This window comes from Chrysemys picta, chromosome 9 (assembly GCF_011386835.1).
Source record: "Chrysemys picta bellii isolate R12L10 chromosome 9, ASM1138683v2, whole genome shotgun sequence".
Taxonomy (NCBI): Eukaryota; Metazoa; Chordata; order Testudines; family Emydidae; genus Chrysemys; species Chrysemys picta.
Genome location: NC_088799.1, coordinates 100,168,615 through 100,196,044, shown reverse-complemented (window position 1 = coordinate 100,196,044; position 27,430 = coordinate 100,168,615). Strand labels below are relative to the sequence as shown.

The 27,430-nt window shown below is 39.5% G+C and overlaps 1 protein-coding gene across 12 annotated transcripts in view; it reads left to right on the top strand.

Annotated features, from left to right (window-relative positions):
* Positions 1-27,430, top strand: part of LOC101939744 (integrator complex subunit 6-like) — a 54,728-nt gene that overhangs the window by 4,832 nt on the left and 22,466 nt on the right. For 10 of the 12 annotated variants that reach the window (XR_006174671.2, XR_256350.5, XR_006174672.2 and 7 more), the window contains exons 3-8: positions 19,161-19,310; positions 20,619-20,708; positions 21,108-21,291; positions 22,123-22,251; positions 25,325-25,488; positions 26,890-27,042. Coding sequence is in view for 3 of the 12 variants with exons in the window: in XM_065556737.1 (XP_065412809.1) it covers positions 19,161-19,310; positions 20,619-20,708; positions 21,108-21,291; positions 22,123-22,251; positions 25,325-25,488; positions 26,890-27,042 (870 nt within the window). In the remaining 9 variants the exon portion in view is untranslated. The remainder of the gene's footprint in view (positions 1-19,160; positions 19,311-20,618; positions 20,709-21,107; positions 21,292-22,122; positions 22,252-25,324; positions 25,489-26,889; positions 27,043-27,430) is intronic. The other 2 variants (XR_006174674.2, XR_006174673.2) reach the window with 1 other exon arrangement.

Genomic DNA, 27,430 nt, shown 5'->3' with positions numbered 1-27,430 from the left:
TATTGTCACGTATTGTATTGACTTCAGTTGGTGATCCAACAGGTTGGGCCAGTAGTTGGCTTCCTGAGACCTAGTGCAGTAATATGTAAATGTGATTTTGGAGCTGTTGTTAAACTACACATCTACCCTGATATAATGAGACCCGATATAACATGAATTCCGATCTAAGGCGGTAAAGCAGCGCTTCCGGGGGGTGGGCCTGCACGCTCCGGCAGATCAAAGCAAATTCGATATAACGCGATAAGATTTTTTTGGCTCCCGAGGACAGCGTTATATCGGGGTAGAGGTGTAACTTGGAGTTCTAACTGCAGTACATATTAATGGAGTTTACTGCCATATAAAACTCTTGAACACATTGTGTTCAATTAACATTTCTATATAAACGCCTACTGTATAAACACATGAAATATGGGGGAGTTATGGAAGAAAAAGAAATGGGGGTCAAGGTGAGAATTGTTGGGAAGGCATGGGAACGTACAGAAAAGTGGATAAGTAGTGGGGAAAGAGCTGTGAAGCTCCCTGTAGGTGACCGCATGGAGCATGAATCTGATGTACTAAAAAATGGGGATGTATATGTGGATAGTTGAAGGGTAGGGAACAGAATGAGAGGGAAGGAAGATGACTTCAACTGTGTTTTGAATGGACTGGATGTGGCAGTGTGGGTCTTGGAGGCTAGAAAGGAGTAGTGTGCAATAGTCAGGCTGGGGATCAGTGCATAGACAAGAATTTGAGCCATCTTGATGGACAGAAAAGGAAGGATCTTGGAAATGTATAGGAAGATTTGACAAGACTTGCTAGCCCAGAGCTCTAACTAGCGCTGGTTGCTCCCCTTTCTCTCCCGCTCTGACTGCATGCCTTGTCACGTTTAGATGAGCGCTCCAGTCTTGGAGGATGGGGACTTCTATGACTAGACTCTCTGGGTCTCTCACTAGGTAACCGCTTCTGACTCTGAAACCATTACCTGAGGGTCTGTGACCATTGTCAAGGTTGGCTGTGTTTGTTGGCTGGAGGTGGTAGAAATTTCTGGAAGGCTCCTATGTAAGCGTCCACTGAAGGGTACTGAAATAATGCCTAGCAGCTCGGTTACTTTTTAGGGAGGCTGGTGAGGCTTGGGATTAGTTTCACTATTGTCAGTAGTGAAAGTAGTAGTGAAAGATATTGTCATATCTTTTGATATGAAGTCTGTATACTTAATGGTGTCAAACAAATCAGACTTTCTCTTTGTTCATCATGAAATGGTTGCTCCGTGAAAGCAGTGGGCACTACCATGGCCTACGTGGCTCTCTGTGACAGAGAGTAACTGAGTGTACTCTGGTGCAGACCTGGGGTCTCGTCGTATAATTTCGATGTCGGAGAATTCAGAGTTCCAGATGTTGGGTCAAAGAACTCGCTCTGCTTGGGTCTTGAGGTGGAGAGTAGCAAGAAAGCTGTTCCGGATGGCAGGTGCTGTGTTGTATAAAGGCTTTCGTGTTGGCAATGGCCAACTCATGGAGAGTCGAAGGAGGCTTGTGCGGAGGACAACAGAGAGAGAATCCATTTGGGTAGGCTGTAGCAAATCTGTAGGCTTTTAATTTGGGGTAACTTAAACAGGGTCTTGCACTGAATGGGGTTGTATGAGGTTGGAAGTGAAATAGTTATGTTTTTATATACATGTAAGAAATCTGGTAGAAGCATTCTGCTCAGGTGGGCATCTGGAGCTCTGATTTAGAGCCATGGAGAAAGGAATTCCAGTAATCTAAAGTAAGAGGAGATGAAGGATGGTGATTTCAGCAGAGTTGAAGTTGAGGCAGTGGTGTAAATGGGCAGTATTGTGGAGGTGGTTCTAGGCAGGTCACAAGATACGGGAAGAGCAGAGTTCTGGGTCAAAGATGAGGCTGAAGTGAAGGTGAGTTGAGGGAAATGGAGTTCTGAGTTGGGGGTGAGAAGAGGAATTTCTGTTCCTCTTGGGCAAGAGGAACATTTCTTTCTCTTAATTTGTAGCTGAAGTAATCTGAGAGGTCTTCAAAATTATCTAGTCAAGAGGCAGGTCAGATTGGTGGGCAGAAGGAATCACTTAAATATTAATACATAATTTAAGTATTGTTATAAGGTTGTATAAAAGGGACAATGTAGAAACATGAGTTTTGATTTGTTCCATTTCCAAAAGTTGCCTTGTGCACACTACTTAAATGCCTTAAAATTATCTTCCATCATGTGTAAAGTCTTCAGCCAGCCCCCAAAAAACAAAGTCCTAAATTCGGTGAAGAATCTTGTTCTAACCAATTTATTTTGGGCTTCCATTATCCTGGTATTCTTTTACATAGTCTTTTTTCCTGAGTGGTGACTTTGAGCATGAACAAATAAATTACAGTAGGTAGTTTAAAACTAACAAATGTTCTTATTCTGTTTTTGTTCTCTTAAATTAATTTGCTTAACAGAAGTAATTTAGTTTGAAGGGAGATTGGGGCAAATCCCTTATGACTATTACCCTCTGAGAACAAAATAGGTTTGGAATCCACTTACTGTTACTTGCTTGGGAATAATTTGTCTGCTAGCTGTAATAATTCCCCCGCAGTTAGCTGCTCCGTCTCCAAGTGTAATATTCAGGATTTTTTGGTAGCTTGATTCAGTAGTCCCAAAGAAAGGTGACCAGAGGACGCACTACTTGATTCTATTTTTAGTTGGACAATCTTGGGATTGGGCAAGTAAGATTAAAGCAAAATAAAATGGTGGGTGTTTTTGTTGGGGGCAAGGCAGACTTATGCATGCCGAGGCCCCCAATGGATGCATTTTAAAATCTAAAACTAAACTGAGTACTATTTCACTTGAACTTTGGGGGGATTATGAAATTAGCCCTCTAGTGGAAATACCATGGAATAGTGACAGCTTTCAATTTAAATGGATACTACTTGACTTTTTTTTTAATTTTCTGGTAGAGCACACTTTTTAAAAGTGTATACCTGTTGCTGGGTGGGCCTATGGTCAATAGCAAACATGCTCAGGCTCTTCTCCCTCCCTATTTTCGATGCACGTTCCTTCCTGCTATCTTCTCTTTCAACTGTGGTTTCTAGTAAACATTGTCTTGTAGAACCCGGGGAAGCGGTACAAATGTCAACAATGGCAAATTAGTGATACACAGTGCAGACAAATGCACAAAAAACTGAAAAAGCAGAGGTTTGGTTTTTTTTCCTTTAGTTTACAGTAAGGGTAAGAGTTACTTCTAGCAATATTAGACCACTTTCAGATGGAAATATGAGGGTTTTTCTAAATTCCAGTTTATTCAGAAAGAATATGAAGCACTGCGTTCTGATAAGGAATTGAATTCTAAATGGAGAGAGCAGTGTAGAAATGACTCCATATCCAGTCAGATGTCAAAAGTTGTCTTATTCATCTAACTGGTTTCCAGTTAGATGACTTGTTTTCACTGGCTGCTTATAACTAATGAAAAGGAGAGGCAGTGTGGATTGCTACACTAAGCTTATTTAAAGCATCTAAGCAGCTCATTGTCTACTGGAATTTGCAAATTAAGGCCCTGATCCTGCATATGCTTATGTGAGACACTGATGGTATGAAATGGTAGGATTCTTTGGAGAAGTTAGATTGACACTAACCCCTATCGCTAATAGTCACTATGGCCATTTAGTTTTTGTCTTTTTACTTGGCTCTCTATTTTATCTTGAGCAGGTCCATAGACACATCCGATGGCTTTAAGGGCTTACTAGATAAAAGCAGAAATGTTTGCACTAAGAGGCTTAACTAATTTCAAATGCTAATGTCACTTTTTATAACAAGTTTAAGTTGTAAAATCCTAATACATATTTCTGCCTAAGGTAGTCTGCAAATAAGTGGAAAAGCTTCTCTGTTGTGAATAGGGAGTTGTCTCCAAGTTTCTTTGCCAAATGCTCTTTGTTTCTTGTGTACTACGTGCTGTTTTTTCATCAAAATACCAAGGCAAAATCCACAAGAATGACTAAACTATGATCCAGGCTTCATAGCGTGGCTTTGTAATCTATATAAAAATGTACATAATAGTTTAGATTGTAAACTCCTTGGGGCAGGAACTCTCTTCTTAAACTATATGATGTACCATTATGTTGATTTCTGAAAATATGAATGTGTGTATGTATTAGCTTTTGCAATAATGAATACTATAAGATTGTAAATAGTCTTCCTTTTATTCTTAATTGCTTATAATGTGTTCATTCTCATTTTGGGTTTTGAAAATGTTTCTCCCTAAGGAAAATAGTCTACTTACTTTGAACCCAATGGTACATAAATGATATTCTGAACTTACTGTAACAAGAATACACAGAAGGCTGCCTGTGTTTGCATACTATGAAAATACCGTTAATGTGAAAAGCTGCTTCTCTGATAAACTTCAGTTTCATGACTTGCGTGGATCTGTATTCATGGGTAAAAGTAGTGCATGTCTAGTGACTTAATTGTCTAGAATATTCTGGTTTCAGCTTTAACTTTGCAGCCATAATACATACATGAAATTGGCTGTTTAGTTGTAAGAGTCTGATTTACAGATTAGTTAGCGAGAGCTCCACCATCCAATGATTCAGTGTCTTCACGCAATACTTACCAAATTCGCAGTCCATTTTGGTCAATTTCGCAGTCATAGGATTTTAAAAATCGTAAATTTCATGATTTCAGCTATTTAAATCTGAAATTTATGGTGGTGTAATTGTAGGGGCCCTGACCCAAAAAGAAGTTGTTGGGGGGTTGCAAGGTTATTGTAAGAGGGATTGCGGTACTGCTATTCTTACTTCTGCGCTGCTGCAGGCGGTGACATTGTCTTCAGAGCTGGGTAGCTGGAGAGCAGCGACTGCTGGCTGGGAGCCCAGCTTTGAAGGCAGAGCTGCCGCCAGCAGCAGTGGAAAAGTAAGGATGGCCTGGTATAGTATTGCACCCTTACTTCTGCGCTGCTGCTGGTGGGGCACTGCCTTCAGTGATGGATGCCCGGCCAACAGCCGCCATTCTCTGGCTGCTCAGCTCTGAAGGCAGCACAGAAGTAAGGGTGGCAATAGCATGATTCCCCTAAAATAATCTTGTGACGCTTCCCTCGTGGCTTCCCCCGCAACTCCCTTTTGGGTCAGGACCCTCAATTTGAGAAATGCTGGACTCTTCCTCTTCCCTCCGTGAATGCTGTACAGTATAGGGTAAAAGCACACAAAAGACCAGATTTCACAGTCCGTGATGTGTTTTTCATGGCTGTGAATTTGGTAGGGCCCTAGCAATACTGTACAACTTGATCAACTTCTTCAGTAACTTGCGTTAGGAAAACAAGGGTATGGGGGGAGGAGGAATGCCACCATTTTAAACCAACTTTATTTTAACTTACATTTAAAACTAACTGTTTGATACTAATGTGGACTGTGGGTTTGGGAACTTGCTACTGTTCTCTCTCCCTGCCCCCTAATTTCTCTGTCTTATTAATGTGTTCTCTAGTCAAATATTGTGATATATCCACCACAGAGTACAGCTATTTCCAGAATCTATAACATCACCGTGTAGTGCTATGTATAGAGCAGCTATTAACAATACCACTTAACTATATGCCAACTGTCATTTTAATATATAATCTCTGTTACTGTTACACTGAAAACCTTGAGTAGAATTTGAATACCTAAAACTACACTCTATCAAATTCAGTTTTCATGGATTCTGCTTAATATTTGCTGGAGACTCTAAACATAAAGATGAAAAGGATCATATGGGGGGCTGTTCTAAACACAAGGGACAAGGTTTTAGTAAAACGCTTGGTTCATGTCTAGAATATACATTTTAAGTGGTGTCCTTGTAGTCACATTCTGTGTGCAATTTAGAATCTGTAACTGCCTGATACTTGTATTGATTTATCCATTTCTCCCCAGTTCCCTGTAGAGACTGAGGTACTTGCATTTTCTGTGTAAGGCATGGGTATTAAGAAGATATGTCTCTGGGATCAGTAGTTTTAGTTTGAATTTCAAACTGAGCATCTACATTTTTCTTTCAAATATTGATTTTTAAATTTGTTTTTGAATTGGCCACAAAACAAGGTATTAAAATGTGGTACATTGCTGTTTAGCTTAAAAAAACAGTAACCAGAGAGTATTGAAGTGAGCAGATTCTTATTCACTTGCCTTGTGCTTCTCTGCTTTTAATGCTGTGCTTAGCTCTCTAATGTGAACTTTTTACAAGAAGTGATATTAACAATTCTATTCATGTATAGGGTGTAAAGCAAGTACACCTCTACCCCTATATAACGCTGTCCTCGGGAGCCGACAATCTTACCACGTTATAGGTGAAACCGCGTTATATCGAACTTGCTTTGATCCGCTGGCGGGCGCAGCCCCCCCACCCCCGAGTGCTGCTTTACCGCGTTGTATCCAAATTTGTGTTATATCGGGGTAGAGGTGTACCTTCCTTATGCTTGCTGTTAAAGATAAAGGGACTTGAAGTTAATTTTAGCAACTTTTTCAGAGGTGCTATTAAGCTTCCAACAAACCATGTATAAAGATTGCAGTGTTTGTTCTTTTAAAAATTGTGTTGGTTTTGGAACTGATCAACATTTATCTTGGTATTATAGTGGGGTAGTAGCACCTGTGTAGTTAAGGTGAGACTCTTACTGTTTAACAGCTGACTTTTCTAAGTGCTGTGAAGTCCACATGCTTACCTGGATTAACCTGACAATTTCTGTGCCTCTTGAGGATCTGGGGTAGGTTAGTGGTCCATGTTTGAGGTTATTTGAGCAAAGGGTTCCTGAGATACAGCTATCTCACCCCCCAAAAATCTTCAAAATTGTTTCTTATAACATGTTTTTGCACAGGGATAAAGTTAATGGTGCAATTTGGGGTCAGTTGGGCAAGAGATTCCCAATTATGGTCCGTCACATTACAGAATTTTGAAAATTAAAAGCTGTTCATAAAGTCCACATGCATAGGGAGATTATTTTGAAAATTGGTTTTCCGTAACAGGGGCTGAGGTGGACTTTGAAAGAGGAGGGGAGGAGAATACCTACTGAGTTCATACGTCTGCAATCTTATGCTATAGAGGGTTGTGCAAAGCACCTTCCCCCTACACCAGAGTATGGGGCTCTCCTCCATTTCCTCTTGATGACTCCAGCTGGTAGATGTGCTACTTGCAGCCCATCAGTTACCACCTACTTTTCTTCGTCACTCTAGTCCTGCTTGGGGAATGGAGGGGCCAGGAGAAGTGTAGAGCTGCTTCCTGAGTGGCAGTGAGGTGGTCCCAGGAGGCTTCCTGGTGTGTCTCAATCATGTAACCCTGACTGTCACCGCTTCCTCCAAAAAAAGGGGTGGGAGGCGGGGGGAATTCACTGCCCAAAAACTTAGTACACTTGACATTCTGGAAGCGTACAAGGCACTGTTGGTTAACCTTGACTTAAAGATTTTGGTCCTTGAATGTTGTTTGCACTGTTGGGAGTGTATTTTACTTATCGAAGTTTATAATCCAGAAGTACCTACTATTTCTAAACTACGGTGTCCATATAATCCATCTTCATAAGTTACTACATGAAACACATAGCTGGTTTAAATACAGAATTAAAGTAGATACTGTAAAATTTCATACTACTTCAAAACCATACTGATATGGTCACTTGTTTACTGAGTGGAACAAATTCTGGATAGTTTTCTGTTCCTTGTTTAAATACTGATACATTTTGAAATAGTGGGTTATGATGACCTCTTTGTGTTTATATTCTTTCATTTATTTAAGCATATGTGATGGCCTTGATGTTGCTGCAGCAAAAAAAAAAAAAAAAATGGTGCTTTTGATCATAGCCATCTAAATGTCTAAAATATTGCAGATTAAACCCTGGATATCAGTTATTTAAAAATACAGCTATTAAACAGGTAACAAGACCTGTCTTGCTGGCAGTTTGCTCTTTGATGGTATTAATTATTTTACTTGCCTCAGAGCTACATTTGAATATATTATTTTCATACATACCTATGTTATAAAAAAACCTGGGCAGTTATATGGTATCTCTGTTCTGCTTTCCTTGGTGCAGACAACGTTGTTCTACTCGGAATGCCTGCAGTTTACATTAAGCTGTGATTCAAGCTTGCATTTTACAGTTTGATCTGATGATCAGAAGCATTTTATTAGCAGATTTATGGGTGTCAATCAGTACATTTGAGGATTAACTTTAACGCAGGGAAACAAATGTTAAGATGAATAAGAAAAACAAGTTGCGAAGCAATCATTAGGATTTGGCTAATACAACTTGTATTTTAGTATTGCATAAGAGGTGGCTTTTACAAATAGATCAGCACATTTAACTCCTCCTAATGGAAATTAAAATTTTACATATTTTGTACCTTTAGCTCAATGCCATAGATCCCTCTGAAAAGGACCATGTGTACTGCTGTTTTTACACACAAGAGCAGGGTTTAGGTGGCTGTAGTAGCCAGAGCTGGTTGTACGTTGTGTGACGTTCGAAATGTCATGGAAAAACAATAAAACAGAATTAAGAAAAACAATCAGTATGAAAAAAGAGCTTATTGACAGGCTATCAATCACAGTAAACAGTATTTATGCACTCAGTGTTAAGTACTGCTTTTGATCTTGTTCTCTTCACCTAGTCAAGAAAGAATGACTTGAAAAAGAAAATTTATAACCATAATTTTGTAGATAGGAAACTGAATCAGTCTTTCCACAGACAGCGCACTTTTTTAAAAATTGAAATTATTTAAAGAGTTTCCATCTCCATTTCTGGAGGAAGGAGGGTGGTGGTGAGGCAGAGTTTTCCACAATGGAAAAATTCAAGCTAAGTTTTTGGGTTCTGTATCACGTGAGTCAAAGAATATAAAGATTGTGTGGGGGGAGTTTGAAAATGAAGGGAGTTGCTGCTGAGAGGGAAGGAAAGGACAGGTGTCTGGGACTCCCTCTTTGGTACAATCCCTGGTGTGTCGAACTGGGTCGCTGCCTCTCTCTGAGAATGCTCTCAAATTTGGGTGGGTTGAAAGGGCAATGTGCTGAGAAGTTTTTTAAGACCTATTCAAGTGGTTAATGCTTCTCATGTCTGTTTTGGAACAGAAGGGAGAAGAGATCTTGCAATTCTTAATACTAATAGAAATGTTCTCAATAAAAGAAGGTTGCTTTCAGTTATTGAAAGCACCATAGGAATGTAACGATTGCTAAATATTTTTATTAGGGCTGTCAAGCGATTATATTTGTAATAAAAATAATATACACTTTGATTTCCGTTACAACACAGAATACAATATATATGAAAATGTAGAAAAACATCCCAAATATTTAATACATTTCAATTGGTAGTCTATTGTTTAACAGTGCGATTAAAACTGCAATTAATTGCGAGTAATCGCAGTTAACTCAAAAAAATTAATGGGCCGTCCTAATTTTTATTTAAATCCTCTACTATGTTGGAATTTAAAAGCAATAACGTGCTATTGGATGGGAATCCAAACCTGAAAATGACGGGATAGTGAAATTAAATCAAAGTTGAATGCCTAACACAAAACAAGACCTCAGGAGTAGTGAAAAGTAAAATGTTAAAACTGAAATAATTCCTCTATCTACTAGGCTATAAGTAGCATAGGTAAACTATTTATTTGTTTCTCTTGACTTTCTCTAAGGCAATTTTTAGAGCCAATGACTATTCTGCAGACCTTTTTATTGTGTGTTAATACTTTGTGGAGTTTAGAGCAAATTATTTCAATCTGTGAATTTACTACACTTTTGATGCATTAAAATTTAAACATTGTGCAGTGCTTCCAGATGGTCTATACCAGGGGTAGGCAAGCTATGGCATGTGTGCCGAAGGCGGCACGCGAGCTGATTTTCGGTGGCATTCACACTGCCTGGGTCCTGGCCACCGTTCCGGGGGCTCTGCATTTTAATTTAATTTTAAATTAAGCTTCTTAAACATTTTAAAAAACCTTATTTACTTTACATACAACAATAGTTTCTTTATATATTAGACTTATAGAAAGAGACTTTCTAAAAACGTTAAAATGTATGACTGGCACGTGAAACCTTAAATCAGAGTGAATAAATGAAGACTCAACACACCACTTCTGAAAGGTTGCTGACCCCTAGTATATAGTGCTTATACTCCTTTACTGAGACATGTCTAGAGAGGTGCTTCTCCAAGACTGGTTTAGTAATGAAGATCACTACAAGCCTGCCAGTATTTTTGGGAAGCACTTAGCCATTTCTCTTTGGCCAGATATATAACTTAAAAACTTACCTAATGTGCTTAAACTGAAAAGGAACTCTTTTGCTGCTTTTGAAAGTCAATTTTAAGAGAATTCAAAGACACACTAGATGGCTATCTAAGTGTTTTGTTCTAAGGAATGGTGGGTGGGTTTAGGTTTCAGTGTTTAGGGCTCAAAATTGCTTGTTCACCATTAGCATAGCAGTTTGGTGAGTGCCACTCTCCTGGCTGTTGAGTTTTCCAAATGCTGGCCTGTCTGAAGCACAGAGGCAGAGTAAAGAAGATGACATAAGAACGGCCATACTGGGTCAGACCAAAGGTCCATCAAGCCTAGTATCCTGTCCTCTGATAGTGGCTAATGGCAGGTGCTCCAAAGGGAATGAGCGGACAGGTTATCATAAAGTGATCCATGCCCTGTCACCCAATCCCAGCTTCTGGCAAACAGAGGCTAGGGACACCATTCCTGTCCATCCTGGCTAATAGCCATTGATGGACCTATCTAGCTCCCTTTTGAACCCCGTTATAGTATTGGCCTTCACAATACCCTCTGGCAAGGAGTTCCAGAGGTTGACAGTGCTTTGCGTGGAAAAAATACTTTCTTGTGTTTGTTTTAAACCTGCTACATACTAATTTCATTTGGTGGCCCCTTGTTCTTGTATTATAAGAAGGAGTAAATAACATTTCCTTATTTACTTTCTCTATACCACTCATGATTTTATAGACCCCCCTTAGTCGCCTCTTTTCCAAGCTGAAGAGTCCCAGTCTTATTAATCTCTCCTCATATGGAAGCCGTTCTATACCCCTAATCGTTTTTGTTGCCTTTTTTGAACCTTTTCCAATTCCAATACATCTTTTTTTGAGATGGGGGTGACCATATCTGCATGCAGTATTCAAGGTGTGGGCATACCATGGATTTATATAGAGGCTATATGATATTTTCTGTCTTATTATCTATCCCTTTCTTGATGGTTCCCAACATTCTGTTGGCTTTTTTGACTGCCACTGCACACTGAGTGGATGATTTCAGAGAACTATCCACAATGATTCAAGATCTCTTTCTTGAGTAGTAACAGCTAATTTAGACCCCATCGTATATGTATAGTTAGGATTATGTTTTCCCATGTGCATTACTTTGCGTTTATCAACATTAAATTTCATCTGCCATTTTGTTACCCAGTCACCCCATTTTGTGAGATCCTTTTGTAGCTCTTCACAGTTAAGTCCCAGGCAGACTATCTTGAGTAGTTTTGTATCATCTGCAAATTTTGCCACCTCACTGTTTATCCCTTTTCCAGATTGTTTATGAATATGTTAAATAGGACTGGGCCTAGTACAGATCCTTGGGGGACACCACTATTTACCTCTCTCCATTCTGAAAATTGACCATTTATTCCTACCCTTCGTTTCCTATCTTTTAAACAGTTATCAATCCATGAGAGAACCTTTCCTCCTATCCCAGGAGTGCCTACTTTGATGAGGGATCTTGTCAAAGGCTTTCTGAAAATCTAAATACACTATATCCACTGGATCTCCTTTGTCCACATGCTTGTTGACCCCCCCCCTCAGAGAATTCTAGTAGATGGGTGAGGCATGATTTCCCTTTACAAAAACCATGTTGACTATTTCCCAACAAATTATGTTCATGTATGTGTCTGACAATTTTGTTCTTTACGATAGTTTCAACCAATTTGCCCGGTACTGAAGTGAGGCTTACTGGCCTGTAGTTGCCAGGGTCACCTCTGGAGCCCTGTTTAAAAATTGGCGTCACATTAGCTATCCTCCAGTCATTTGGTACAGAAGCTGATATAAATGATAGGTTACAGATGACAGTTAGTAGTCCTGCAATTTCACATTTGAGTTCCTTCAGAACTCTTGAGTGAATACTGTCAGGTCTTGGAGACTTATTACTGTTTAGTTTATCAGTTTGTTCCTCCTCTGACACCTCAATTTGGGACAGTTCCTCAGATCTGTCACCCAAAAAGAATGGCTCAGGTTTGGGAATCTCCCTCACATCCCCTAACATGACAGGATGTTTGGCACCCCAAAATTAAATTGCCTGCTAACTCGAAGGAGGTCTTTGTGTAGTGTCAAAGAACTGATTTTAGAAATAGTCTCTAAATTGAGAGAGTAGGACTGGACCCTAAGCAATCCAGTGGAAGGTGGAATATACAGTGTAGTTTTATCATGCAATTCTGTGATCCAGTGTTTGTGCTTTCTCATATCTTTGGGCTGGTCTAGACCTAAAACTTAAGTTACCCTAGCTGCCTTGCTCAGAGTGTGAAAAAAGATGCAGTTGAACATTTTAAGGTTGTTTTCTTTCATTAAAAATAAATGTATATGCTGTTTCATGTATTTAAATTCCGGTTACCATTCTTTAATGCAGCTTGACACAAATCATGAGCAAAAAGTTAGTAATCGAGTAAAAAAGCATGTCCCTCACCATTTTCCAACATACTAAAATGTACAATTAACAAGAATCCGAAAATATTGAGTTACATAATTATTTAAATAAATGTATATAGTTAGTGTACCCTGCCAGGTGGCAAAAAGATGTACCAGATCTAGCGTAAAGGCTCTATTTAGTTGTAAATCAACATGTTTTAATGGTTATATCAACCAATGGAAGTGCACCTTTCGTTAGAAAATAACTGAAGCGTACAAATGGTGGGAAAATTGATTTAAATCAGTCCATCCTGCTCTGTACATATCTAAAATCCAGGGACTTTGTCTGCTTATTATTCTCTTGCATTTTGATACTCTTGCATGAGGATGGTGCTTTTTGTCCAAACTGAAAGTGAACGGTTAGGAAAACCTACTGGTGGTGGTTTGTTTTTATTCAGACATTTGTTTTGAAGATCCCCAAACCTCTCAACTGAATTCTACACCAATTACCTTAATTTTCCCAGCTATTAAAACTATTTATTTAAACTTAACTGACTCTTTAATATCTGATCTTTCATGTACTGCTTAATTCTGCTACTTTATTTTTATTCGCTTAGCTGGTGGACCCTTTCTCTTTGCTTGGCAATTCTCTTCAGCTTTTGTCTGAAAGGAAACAGGATAGTTGTGCAGACCCACCAGATGTCTTTGATTTGAAGAATTGTATTTCACAAGACAAATTTCAGGATTTCACAGGATGATATTTGAAAGTTCTATTTAGTGCTACAGAGGGTTGATTGACATCCCTTTTGCCCAATCATGGGTTGGGGCAGCAGGTGTGTGATTCTCACAAATGCCCAGAAAAGCAAGTACAGTATAAGTACCTCATTAGACCTTCATATTCACCAGAAGTTCATCCCATTAAAATTCAATTCTCTCCAGTTTTTCCTCTAAACTCTCAAGTAATGGCAAATTGACACTTCAGTTTATTTGCCAAGATGTAGTCTACTCAGTGTTAACAAATTCTGTGTATAAAAATGATCCACTAGGAATTTGATACTTGAAGACCTGAAAAAACTGAAGTCTCACAACTGGAATTTATGTATAAGGAATCCAAAATATAACTGCTCTATGGCTTTGACTTTATTCTTGTCTATTTGCATACATAGCCTCTTTAACTCTCCTTGGCCTGGTCCACACTAACCCCCCCCCCCACTTCGCACTAACTCCACACTAACCCCCCCCCCCCACTAAGGTACGCAAATTCAGCTATGTTAATAACGTAGCTGAACTCGAAGTACCTTAGTTCGAACTTACCACGGGTCCAGACGCGGCAGGCAGGCTCCCCCGTCGATGCCGCGTACTCCTCTCGCCGAGCTGGAGTACCGGCGTCGACAGCGAGCACTTCCGGGATCGATTTATCGCGTCTAGACAAGACGCGATAAATCGATCCCAGAAGATCGATTGCTTACCTCCGGGTCCAGCGGTAAGCAAAGTGTAGACCTACCCCTTGTTTCAATACTTGCATCTCCAACTCCTCCCGGCTCTCCGAGCTTTGGTCAAGTGTAGGCTCGCCGAGCTCTGGTCAAGTGAAAAAATTTCCTACCAGCAGATGGAAAATAACTATTCCCTCACAGTAGCATTTTCCAAGGCAGCAATTTATAATCCTAACCACTTTGGAAAGGCTGCTGCTGACACAAGAGGACAGAAATGATTACACTGAATAATTCTGCAGGATTCTTTTAACAGTGTATTGAGGGGGAGGAAGAGCAAGAATATAAAAATCCTCAAACCCAGGTCTAGTTTCACCTCCTGGAGTACTCTGAATACCCCTGTCATTTTTCAGCGTTACATTCTTAGGTCAAAGTCCCCAAGAGAACCATATTACAGAAGTGATTTTTGTACTATTCACTTGGATATTTTTTTAATGTCCTCCAAACAAGCCTTGCACTAATTGACAAAAAGGCTACTTTTACTTCCACAGGCATTTTTTAAACAAGGTGTGGAGTTAGGGAAATCCTGTGTTCCCTGCCCCCTGCTCTCACATGGAATAGCCCTATAGAATCGCTCATTACAAAAAAGAAATATACAAGACATTCAGTTAATATACTGGAGGAAATCCAGGTATGCACTCAAGATCATTTGAAAGTTAAGGCATGAAAGAATTATGCTTCCATAAGTGTGTATTCTGTCACTTTCCCAATCTATATGTTAAAGGAGATCAGGAACCCTTTCCACGTATAACACCATTCTTCAGAAAACACGTCTTGAGTTGGGGCTGGGACCTGGTTTTCTACCAAGAAATGTAGCTCATTTGGCAGGCGCTCCTACCAAATGACGTTTAGCAGTTGTACTGAAGAGTTAGGAGGATTCAGAGGTCCTTTGTAATTGTTCAGTTAAGTCAAAAGAACTGGAGCTGGCCCAAAAAAACCCACTGCGAAGATTCAGGGTGAAAAAACCTGTTTAGAGGCAACAAAATGAGGGATTTTGAAAGATGGGGATTCTTCTAGCTGGTTATTAGACTATCTTGAAATATCCGTGGGGCAGATCTTGGAATGGAGGAGGGCTGTCTGCATTGTTGAGGTTGGGAACCTGTACCCAGTCCATACTCTCCCTCCACTTCTGGGACACTGAATGATGGCTCTCAAGATACCAAGGAGTTCAGAATAGGTCTGAAAGCTCTTAGCCTTGGTCTTTCTCTGAGCTTTTTGCTGTCCTACCACTCAAAAAACAACCTTCGTTTGAAGAGATTAGCGAAGATGCATAGAGCCTGCCCCACTCATAGGGCTTTTAATCTAGCATTTTAAAGCACACAATCAAGTGTCTTGCCACTGGAGATTTCTGCTTCAAAGAACAGCAGGTGGGATAATATCTGTTGGGGAGTTTACCTGACACTTTTTAAGATCATTTGCAACACTTATCTTGCCTCAGAAGATAAACACCTTTGGGAGGCCCTGAAGTCTAGAAATGAGTCTGTCTTCAGCCTGAAAGGATGAAATCTCAGTTGCAGTCAGCTCTGTACCAAAAACTGCTTCTTTCAAGAGCTCTGGTACCTAGCTCTGGCTGCTTTTTTTAAGACCCCCCCCCCCCCCCACCCTCAATCTACAAGTTTGTCCATGCATCTGTCCAATAATAGACCATGGAACATGTAATTTGGAGGGTGGCTGGGTAGAGTTGAGGGGCAGGGATGTTTGTTACCAAAATCAGTGATGCAAGTTTCAGAGACTCCCCCAGGCTGCAGTGCCTGGCATGTTCGGGAGGGGGAGAATCTGTTTCATAACAGCAGCTTGTTTTTGGGGTGGGGGAGGAGTCCCAAACTTCATTTTTTTTAAAACAATTTTTTAAATATATATTTAAGGGGTAAAACAAGTGAGTTTTTTTTAGGCTTCTATCTCTTTTTAAAAACAAACAAACAAAAACAACCCAAACTAATCAGACTTTTGTATGCCCCGACTTCACGTGGCTTCTGTTTTATCTTAGAAAAGAAGCCATATGAATGCAAGACCAAACACCTTCCACTCCATGTGGGTTTTTAAATTTGGTTTTAAAATGAAAGCTGACACTTGTGCACAGTGTGAGGCTGACTCCTGCGGATAACTTTTCTCTGCAGAAGGGGTATCTCACAGGCTGGTAAGCTTCCCAGTGTTGGCCTGCTAATGTTCTGTTCTGGAGAACTACTGTTAACCATGCCACAGCAGCTAAGGCTCTTTCTCTGTTCAATTCTAACCCTCTTTGAGACTCGGGGCTTTAGCCGTGGTGTGGACAACTGGATGGAAGTCTAACTCGTTTCATATAGGCCAATCAGAGAGCCATTTTATGAGATCAATTCTTGGATACTACCAAGCTGACCTGGATTCAAATTGCTGACTAAATAGAAATAAAGAATTGCCCTCAGTATAATCTCCTGAGTAATCTAGATTCCTTCCATTTCCTTCACCCCATTTTCCCAATAGGGGTCTTGAATAATGTTTTTATTTGGATTTTAAGATAACATTCTCCTTGCCCTGAATATATGTCCATTCATTTAGGGCCATGTATGCTGTCACCTCTTTAAAAAATAACTTACACAACATGCAGGACATAGTTTTAATACTATAACTCACTCACTCCGATGCAACATAGAACTACTCTAAAGCAGTAGTTCTCAAACTTTTCACATTACTGTACCCCTTTCAGGAGACTGATTTGTCTTGCATACCACAAGTTTCACTTCACTTACAAACTTGCTTACAAAATCAGACAAAAAAGTACAAAGGTGTTCTAGCACAATATTACTGAAAAATTGCTTACTTTCTCATTTTTAATTACTTTATCTATAATTGTAAAATAAATTGCGACCCCCCCCCACCCCACCCCCAGGTTGAGAAACACTAATATAGTATATAGAGCCGTATAAACAAGTCATTGTATGAAATTTTAGTTTGTACTGACTTTGCTAGTGCTCTTCATGTTGCCCGTCATAAAACTAGGCTAATATCTAGAGGAGTTGATGTACCCCCTGAAGATCTCTGTCCCTCAGTGGTATACGTATCCCTGGTTCAGAGCCACTTCTCTAAAGAAATTAGTGACTTTTTTTAATTTACATATAGCATCTTTCATCTAAATAGATCTTGCATTTAAAGCTAAGGAAGAAACTTAATTCTTTACTCTTCCTGTTGTGGCTGACGATAGAACCGATAAGGATCTGAGAACATGGTTACTGCTTATAAAAACATTTGCTCTTTTCTCCAAAGTGCTCTACAAACAGATATCCAAACTAGACATCACTTCATTGAAAGCAGCAGGAAGTGAAGAATATTTCATTGAACCTGCAGTAAGGACTTACTTAAGACAGAGTGTAAATGCCCTTGTTGGAGTATGGCACCTACTTTGCTGAAAGAGGATAGATGGCCAGGACTTCAGTGTTAAGTTTCATTTAAGATTTTAACTATTTCTTGCCTTAGTCCTTATCACCAAGATCTCCCAGAGCTTTACAGTCCTCTTCAGCTGAGTCTTCCTGCCACAGTCAGCACTTGCAGTTATCTCCCACTCTGGCCTCCTCTAATAGCTTCAGAGATTTCCCGCCCCCTTCAGGTACGCCCCTGCCTAAAGTGACCGGAAGCCTTCTGTGCAAATTCCTGAAGAACACATGACTAGGAGCAGGCATATGGCCTACAACCACAGCTTGGCGTTTCAAAGGGCAGTAACAGGTGCAATGGGACACAAGCATGCCTTCCAAGGCCCAGCGCTCTGTTAGGTGGGCATTAGCGAAACTAACAAGAATTGAGTTAGTTTTACTCTGCTGCTGCTCAGGTAAGTTCTGAGCAGCAGCAAAGGCAGGGATTGGCACTATTCAGTGTAGAGGACTCAAAACTGAGGCTTGGGGGTAAGGGGTGGAATAACACTTGCACATGCACACACCTGTCTCCTTGCAGCAGCCAGGTAGCTGAGGGAGTGAACTGTAAATATTGGAGAGATGTTCTGTACTCCCCATTGCAGCAGTCAGGAGTCTCTGGGATGCAGAGGACAAGACAGAATGTCCCTTCTCCCTTCCAGCAGTGGGGCAGGGATTGGGACCATGCAACTATCAGTCTTCAACTAGTAAGTGTCTGTCTGCTAAAGAGACAGAAGGGTTCTGGGCAACAACCTGGTAGGAATCTGAGCCAGCTTCCAGCGGCAAGGAAGAAGTGGCAGAAGAAAGAAGAGTTAGAATTACGAGGTAGGATGCAGAGAAACCGGGGTAGGAGAAAAGTGTGGTTTTTTTTTTTTTTTTACAAATATATAATATGGATGTGGAGGAAGAGAGTTGAGGAAAGCATAAAAGAGGCATGATCTGTATATGAACATAAATGGAGTGAAGCCAGGAGGGAAAGGAAGTACAAGAAAAGTGAGAAATATAGTGAGTCACATTTGTGAAACTTCTCTAAGTTGGCTGATTATACAATTTTTAAAAGTCCTCAATTAATGGTACACAGCTGTCTGACGTCTTTCTAGTTCTGGGGCGGGGGTGGGCACTGAACTGGGAGCAAGAATGTGGCGGCACTGGTATCTTTCGCTGGCTATTAGGCCTAGCCCTTGAGCACGTATTGCACGTTTTTCTGGGTAAGGCTGATTGGGGGAGGAGTTGCAGAGCACCACAAGAGTAGCTCGTGCTCTCCTTGCAGCTCCTTCATTCACCACCATGCCTTAGGTATTCATGTTTGATTTCTAAATGCCATTCATTGGACACATTTTTAAAATCAAATGTTCTCATTCTCATGGAAGTACCCAAATAGTTCCATTAGTCACTTGCGCTTTGCTGCATCTTTCATAAAAAGAGCTAAATAGACATAGTCATTGTTTCAAAAACTTAATACTGTGTGTAGCTTGTCAGTCTCCTACTATGTACTTCGTGTTCTGTACACATTGCAGTTATGTGGGAAGATACTTGTGTGGCTCCTCTGATTTTTTTTGTTTGTTTGTTTCAAATGTATGCATCATACAAGCACAACAGCATCTACCTGCTAATGAGAAATGTAATCTGCCTCTGAGATGAAAGGTGATAATCATACCCTGCAATTGATGTTTGCCGGATCACTACTAAAAATGACCAATAAACTGTCTTGTCTCTCTCTATATTACTACATAACAGGCTGGATGGAAGGAAAATCATGCAACATTCATGAATGAACTGAAAAACCTGCAAGCTTCAGGATTGACTACCCTTGGGCAGGCTCTCAGATCCTCGTTTGATTTGTTAAATCTCAATAGATTAGTATCTGGAATAGACAATTATGGACAGGTAACAAATGTTTGTTCTTTCTTCACATTGTATCAAACACTCTTTATAACAATTGCTGCTTTGTGGATATTGTTAAATATCTGGAGCAGGGGGGTTGATGGAGTATGAGTAAAAGGAGGGGGCTGCTTTGAACTGGTTATAGTAAAATGGTCAGGTTCTTTTTAATAAGAACATAAGAATGACCATACTGGGTCAGAACAATGGCCCATCTAGCCCAGTATCCTGTCTGCTGACAGTAATCAATGCCAGATGCTTCAGAGGGAATGAACAGAACAGGTAATCATTGAGTGATCTATCCACTGTCATCCACGCCCAGCTTCTGGCAAACAGAAGGTAGGGCCATTCAGAGCATGGGATTGCATCCTTAACCGTCCTGGCTAATAGCCATTGATGGGCCTATTCTCCATGAACGAATATAGTTATTTTTTGAACCCTGTTATAGGTGTGGCCTTCACAACATCCTCTGGCAAGGAGTTCCACAGGTTGACTGTGCATTGTGTGAAGAAGTACTTCCTTTTGTTTGTTTTAAACCTGCTGCCTATTTATTTTATAGGTTGACCCCTAGTTCTTGTGTTATGTACTATCAATCTTCATAAACTACAAATAGATTATATAAGTATAGATTTAATTTTTAAAACTCTAGTTCTCATATCACACACGAAGCCACGTGGAAAGATGTTGTTTATTTATGTCCAGTCCATATTGTGTGTGCATGCACGTATACCTGGAATCTTAAAATTGTAGGCATTTATCAACTAACTATTTCAAACTCTCTTATGTTTGCCTTCTCAGTATGATATTTTAATGAACTATGTAATCATCTGTTTAAAAAAAAAAAGCCCAGTTTGAAAGATGTTTAATTTTCCCCACTGTTAAGTGTCCTGAATGTATTTGACAGTATACTGATGTTTTTATTTTCTCCTGCAAGGAGAGCCAGCTAGAATATAGATGTACCGCTGTTATGTAGTGTCATGGGGGTCTACTCCTAACACTCACCTTTTGCTTAAGTGATAGGAACCTGTGACTTTATGGCCCGGAGGTCTGAGTTCTACACTTGTGGTCAGTCTGAAGTTCTGAGTGGCTTTGATGTGCAGTATTGTGTCAGTTGTGGAATTCTACATGTCCACAGATTTAACACCATCTCAAGCTTTTATAAGGATTGTTTGGCATTTTAAGTTCTTAAAGGCAGATACCGTGTTTTATGTGCTGTAAATTGATGAGTACATTTACAGAGCAATACAAGTTTAACTGAAGTATGGAATTAAATATTATTTGTTACTGTTTTACATGTTTTTATTCTTTCTCTAGGGGAGGAACCCGTTCTTTTTAGAGCCATCTATTTTAATTACCATCACAGATGGAAACAAATTGACACATAGTGCTGGTGTTCAAGAGGAGGTAAGACTTTTGTATTTGTTTTACTTTTTAAAACGGCTACAGGAGAACACTAACTTTCTTTGCGGAGTCTTGTTAACAGTTAAAAGTATTTCAGCTTTAAAATCTGTAAACTTGCATCTTGGCAGTGTGCTAAAAGAATTATGAATTAGATTTATATTGGTGGTAATTCAGCTTCATTCTGCAGACCACTTTTTAAGAAAGGTGGACCAGTTTCTCTCCCAATGCCCCACTGTTTAGTTCCATAGCCACTGGGAGTTCAGACTACAGTTTGAGAGCACTGATTAATAGAGAAGAAAACTGGTCCTTCAGTTTATCCATTATTTTGATGATTAGTTTGGGTACATGTCTTCAAATGACCATCTGATCCCTTAAAGCTTTCTTCAAATCTTTCTTTATTAGCTTCATCTTCCTTTGAATTCTCCTCTACCTGGAAGTGAACTAACCAAAGAACCATTTCGTTGGGATCAAAGGCTGTTTGCCCTAGTGCTGCGTTTGCCAGGAGCTTCTTCTGTTGAACCAGAGCAACTCGGGAGCGTACCCACGGATGAATCTGCAATCACACAGATGTGTGAAGTGACAGGAGGTAGTTGGATGTTGTTTTGCTTTGGTTTCAATGTGGAATTTGTCTTACTCTCTAAGTTGTCTTAATGGGATGCTCTTGGGGGATGGAGGGAGAAAAGTAATTTTGCATCTAATTTTTCTCACCTTGGATACTGACTTTATCCTGGCCAGTTCAACATGTTAGCATAGCACTGCTGTATCTGGGTTTCTACCTTGCAAGAGTATTTTAAAATTAAAAAATACTGGCTCTCTTAAATCTGACAGCTTTTCACTTTTTTTCACATTACTTTGTAATCCCTTCCCCTTTCTTTATAAAAGGCTGGTCTTCTTCTTTGAAAAGTGACTAAAAATGAAACCATCTCACTCATCAGGTCTATTCCTTATGTATTCAGTAAAACCTGCTTCCTTTAATAACTGTTTACTTCATTAACCCTCTGGTGCTAGCACAGCTAAAAGGAGTGAATTACACAGGAATGAACAGAAGGATCATCAACAGCATTGAGCTGTGCAAACCCACTGCCTCCAATGGGTCTGCACTATTGTCACTGAAGGCTTTTTTGGCCTGCAAAGCCTATGTTGTTGGTGACAGTGCACAGGATGGAAGAGACCAACTTGGCTTTCACAGTCTGTATTGTTTGCACTGTGGAAGTATTGTGCTATGTCTGTTGATGATTTGAGTTTGTCACTAAAGCAGCAACTCTGCCGTGGTGATTCCACGTAAAGTTGAAAGAGCCTCGACATATAATATAACTTTTATTTTTATAATAAATAGTATCCTCCCTTACTTATACAATTAAGGTTTGCTGTGACTTATTTTCAGACTTTAACTGCATTGCTCTTCTTTTACTTATAGGTCGCTCCTATTGTGTGCGGACACAAAGAATGTTGAACCAGTGTTTAGAATCTCTAGTTCAAAAAGTTCAGAGTGGTGTTGTTATTAACTTTGAAAAATCAGGACCAGACCCAGCTCCCATTGGAGAAGGTACAGTAACTAACTATTCATTTTCATCTCTGTAGCTGTAATCTATGTACAAGTGTTTTTGTTTTGTTGCATTGTAAGCTCAGTGTAGATCCTTGATGTGTATGGTATCTGAGATTTTTCCTTAAACTATCTTGTCTTAGGAATGAAATGCCTTTATTGCTTGCTATTTTGTTGACTAAGGAACCACAGCTAAAAAGACAGAAAATGTCCAACATTTCTACTTATTCCTGTTTTAAGTAGTGGTTGCAGTGTAGTTTTAACGGTCAGTCCCAGGATACTAGTGAGACAAGGTGGGTGAGGTAATATCTTTTACTTGACCAACATCTGTTGGTGAGAGAGACAAGTTTATGAGCCACACAGAGCTGAAGAAGAGCTTGGTACCACATACAACAAGCTTGAAAGCTTTTGTCTCTCATCAACAGAAGTAAGTAGTAGAGGCATTAATAACTGTACTGTGTTGAAATAATTGGAAAGCATCCTGGATGCATTATTCACACCAGTCTTGTGAATGCTATGTATATTTTCAAAGCAGTATAGGGTGACAATATTGTTGTTTTTAAATACCTCAAAATCTATTGTAAGAACTTCTTCTTCTTTTTTTAAAATAAATGTGAGCTGTGTGTGAATTTTATTTGGGCGTGTCTTCACTAGACTTTACCAGAGTTAAGTCACCTTCAAGTAACTTGAGGTCTTCAGCACATTTGTAAAGGCTAATGTGGATTTACTTCCTCCTCCCCTTCCGCTTCCCCCCGCGCCACACACCCATTTTGCTTTACCCTTGAGCTCAGCCTAGGGTAAAGAGCAACAAGTATCCTGAAGCTAATGTTTGGGAGTGTACATGCTAACCTTTTGAAACACATGAATGAGTTAGAGTTAATTGCCAGTCAGTGAACTTGAGGTCAAAATGTCTGGTGTTGACAAACCCTTGGTGCTCTCAGGCTGTCTCTGCGCTGGAAGGAAGGTGCATTTTAACATATGTTGCATATGTGAAAAATACACCTTTGTTTTACCTCCTGTAGACAAGGCCTTTGAAAGCAATTGCAAAAGACACCTGTTAGATTTACAGTTCTTGAAGATTACCACCGTGGATCACCATTAAGGATTCTTACAGCAACAGAATTTAATCAGTCATGGAAATACTGCTTCTTTGAAATCTAGTAATTTGCGTCTCTCTCCCCATGTTCGGTAGGGTGAACCTCAGAAACAGAGGAAACTGTCTATGTATGGGGGAAACAGTAAAACTGACTGTATACATGTGCTGTCAAATGCACAAAATGAATGGGGGAAAAGAATGTAATTCTATTCATTTTTAGGTGCTACAGTGGACTTTAAAAAAAGAACAAACTTCAGATGTGGTTTTAAATTGATACACTGTAAAGGTGTCTGTTTTTTAACGTTTTTGGCATTGTGCTGCTTGAAACTGATCACCCTGTGATAGATCAAAACTTTTCTTTCCTAACTGCAAGTGAAAAATTATGTGCCAGGACAGGAGAGAGAGTGTGGGAAAAAATACATTTGTTGATCATGGGGCAATTTGTTCAGACTTGCAGAACTTGACACGTAAAATTAAGAAGAGAGAACTGATCCCTTGGCATGGAGGGAAAGAGTCTTCCTAAACAACTTACATACACAGAAAATCATACACTTAAAAGCAAACTTGAAGACACTTAGAGTATGCAAGTAGAACGAAAAAAATCAAGTGTGTGTATTGCTTTTGGGGGGTCCTTTAGACATTCTACCATGATCATCTATCACCCTTACTTTCATTCTGAGCCACCTTTTCTTCCCCCCCTGCCTTTCTCTCCTGTTTGCCTGCCTGCCTGCTTTCCTTATAACGCCTTTTCATCTACTTGGGAGAATGTTTTAGACTTACCCCCAGCATCCTGTGCAGTCCAAGTTGGCACTAAGCAAAGACCCTGACATCTGCTGGTCTGGACACTGGAGTCGCAAGGTTGCTCTTGTATGGAAAAGCAACTGAATGAACTTGATTGTTTGGGTTTTTTTTTTTTTTTTCTTTTATCCAAAGCTATAAAATAGTAGAGTGTACATATCAGCATAGCACAAAAGTGTCGAGAGAGCTCAGACTTGGCATGCGTCAAGGAAGCAAATAAGTTCAATCCTAAACCAAGAGCAGCAGAAGTTTCTGGGGTGGGGAAATGTAGCAGTGTTAATGCTCTTCAAATTGTTGTACTGCATGCTACAAAAAATGGAGAAATGAATTGATCTGTAACAGAAGGGCATGTTCTGTAATACCAGTCAACCATTTCTGAAGCAAATCAAAAGCGTATACCTGTGACAAATGCTGGAAACTAGACTGGTAAGCTTAGCAACGCACCTGTACCTTGTTGAGCCATGTTCCAAAACCACATCTAGGTTTTGTGAAATAATCTGAGTTTATTTGAACTGTTTCAGTTTTAATAAAAAAAAAAAAAATGGGGGAATGTATGTGAGGTAATAGGACATAATGCGTTAACTGATACAAAACCCTTAAACTTGCATTTCTGTGGAGGAGGAGGAGTGAAATGACTTACTAATAGGGCATTAGGAACTTAACAGACTGCTGAAAATTAAGACTGAATCTATTGCCAATAGGGTACATTTTACACCTCTAAAAATTTTGTCTTTCCCTGGAGAAGTTTTTCCCATTTAATTTCAACTAATACTAACACTATTTCCTGTACACTGTATCACTTTCAGTGAGACTATAAAATGTCAGTGATCTGTTTTTGTTGCCGGGACAGTGTTAGTGATTCTAGACTTGTATATTGTACCATTTTTAAAGCCAGTACTTAATAAACTTCATTTTGTGTAGTCTGCTGTGCAAGCAGTGGTGCACTTAGTTGAATTGCTGTGTGACTGGAGCAGGACTGTAGAATGTGGGCAAACGTTCTTAAAGTGACTTTAAATTATGCCATTTTACATGCTGATGTAGGTGTTCAGCACACACAATTGGTGTCTTTTGAAACAAATGGAATGGGACATTGGTTGTTAATAGAACTTCCTGGGAAACAAATGCATGCCATGTAGCTTTTTATTTTTCATTTTATTTTTTTTTGCTTTGTTTAAATTTTAGATGGACTTGTTGATTCATCCAGGCCCATCAATTCATTTGCTTCTCAACCGTGGCATAGTTGTCATAAACTCATTTATGTACGACCTAACCCTAAAACTGGTGTTCCTGTTGGGCATTGGCCAATTCCAGAGTCATTTTGGCCTGATCAGAATTCACCAACTCTGGTAAGTAAAACGAACTAAAGAAAAGGATTCCACATCTCCTGATCTGATAGAGAGCTCTTAAATGAACAGTAAATTAGTCTCTTGCCCCAGGCTTGCTTATGGTCTGGCTTTCACTACAAAATGAATTGACTCTCCGTGATGCTGATTGGTGAAGACAAGTCTAGAAATTGCATTTCACATCACTTCTGGATTGGAAAGTTTATTGCAATAAATTTTTCATTCAATAAACTAGTTCTTTTAATAGTTCTTAAATATTGCAACAATCAGGCTTTAATTCAATATCTTTACATTTTGCGACAGTGGAAATGAAGTTTTCAAAATATTGAGTCAAAATTATACTTTGAACTAAATTATTTAAAGCGTTTAAAAAAAATGGGGCTAGAAAATAGAGCCATGGAGTCTTAAACTATCTCAACAAGGGAGGTTAGAAGATGTGCATTTTTGATGTTCCTTCTTGTGGAATCACTCTTCCTGGTACATAGCAGCATTCCATGGATATGATTCTTCTCTTCCTAGCAGGGAAAGTTGTGGTTGGGAAGGAAGCAAATAATTGCATCCTCTAGATAATCGTGGGAACATGCAGCATGTGCTTGCTCTTTTCTGAAACATTCAGTCATTTTGCTGGTTATTGGCTTGACCTAGCAGCCTTTTTTTCATAGCTATATCACTTCTAAGTGGGCACGTTATGTTTCTGCACTTGTGCTATTTGCTCAAAGTGCTAGTTTTTCCTGGCGGGGAGGAATCACTCACTAGGGAACATTTTGAGCAATCGTATTGGCCAAGTGGCTATGCTCTCAAACACGGATTTCTGTGAACAGCAGGCGAGAGAAAGACTTCAAATTTTCTTTAAATCGTGTATTTGTGCGCTTTTTGGATTGACTGGGATTTAGGACTTGAAATATTTAAATTTTTTTAATATTAACTACATTTTCCCCCCTTGTGGGTTAGGAGGGAATTGTGTGCCAGTGTTGTTCAATAATGTGTGAATGATTTTGTTAATAGTCCATTATCTTGATTCATCTGGATCACATGGTAGGAACTTAACCTTCTGCTATTGTCAAAACTCGATGATTAACTTGTTTGTTTTTTAAGTGTTGAAGGCTAGTGGGGAATAAAGGGTGTGTATGGGAGGGGTTGCATTACTGCATGTCAACTATTTGTTTACTGAATGATTTTATTCATCTGTGTTTAGTAATACAGCTTGACTTGATTTATTTAAAAGAATGTAGTATCGAAAGTGGAACACTCTTAAAATATTACCTTAGATTGGAGCTGTATTAAATAAAAGAAAAAAGCAAAATTCTGGGTGGCAGGTACTGGCATTAAAGAATTAACCTGATTATCTTTAACATCTGGCAGTTGGTGGACTCTAAGTCATGAATCTTTTCTTCCTCCTCTTAGCCGCCACGCACAGCTCATCCTGTTGTGAGGTTCTCCTGTGTAGATTGTGAGCCAATGGTAATAGACAAGCTTCCTTTTGACAAATATGAACTTGAACCTTCGCCCTTAACGCAGTACATCTTGGAACGAAAGTCTCCCCATGCCTGCTGGCAGGTATTTGCCTTTATTTGATGATTATAAATTTAATGGGAATCCCAGGCAGTGCTACGTTAATCTGTGTAAACCTGCAAGAAGGCAAGAGGTATGTCTGATGTTACACTGTTCTGCTGAGTTGAGGAAATATGTAAAGATGCTGATCTCCTCAATTCTGACTAGATTTTTCAAGCCTTTGAAAAGGTGATGCTACTTCAGACTTCATCAATTCATTTAGTTCTGTTTTGAAGTCATAGCATTTCAGTGGCAAATGTGTCCCCCAGGTTCCACACTCAGATGAAATGCAACTTGCCATTTGCGTGTTGGAAAAGGAAGAGATTATTGATTTCTATTAGAACTCTTGGATGTTATTTAAGTGACATAAATTCTAATGTACTGTATGGTAAGT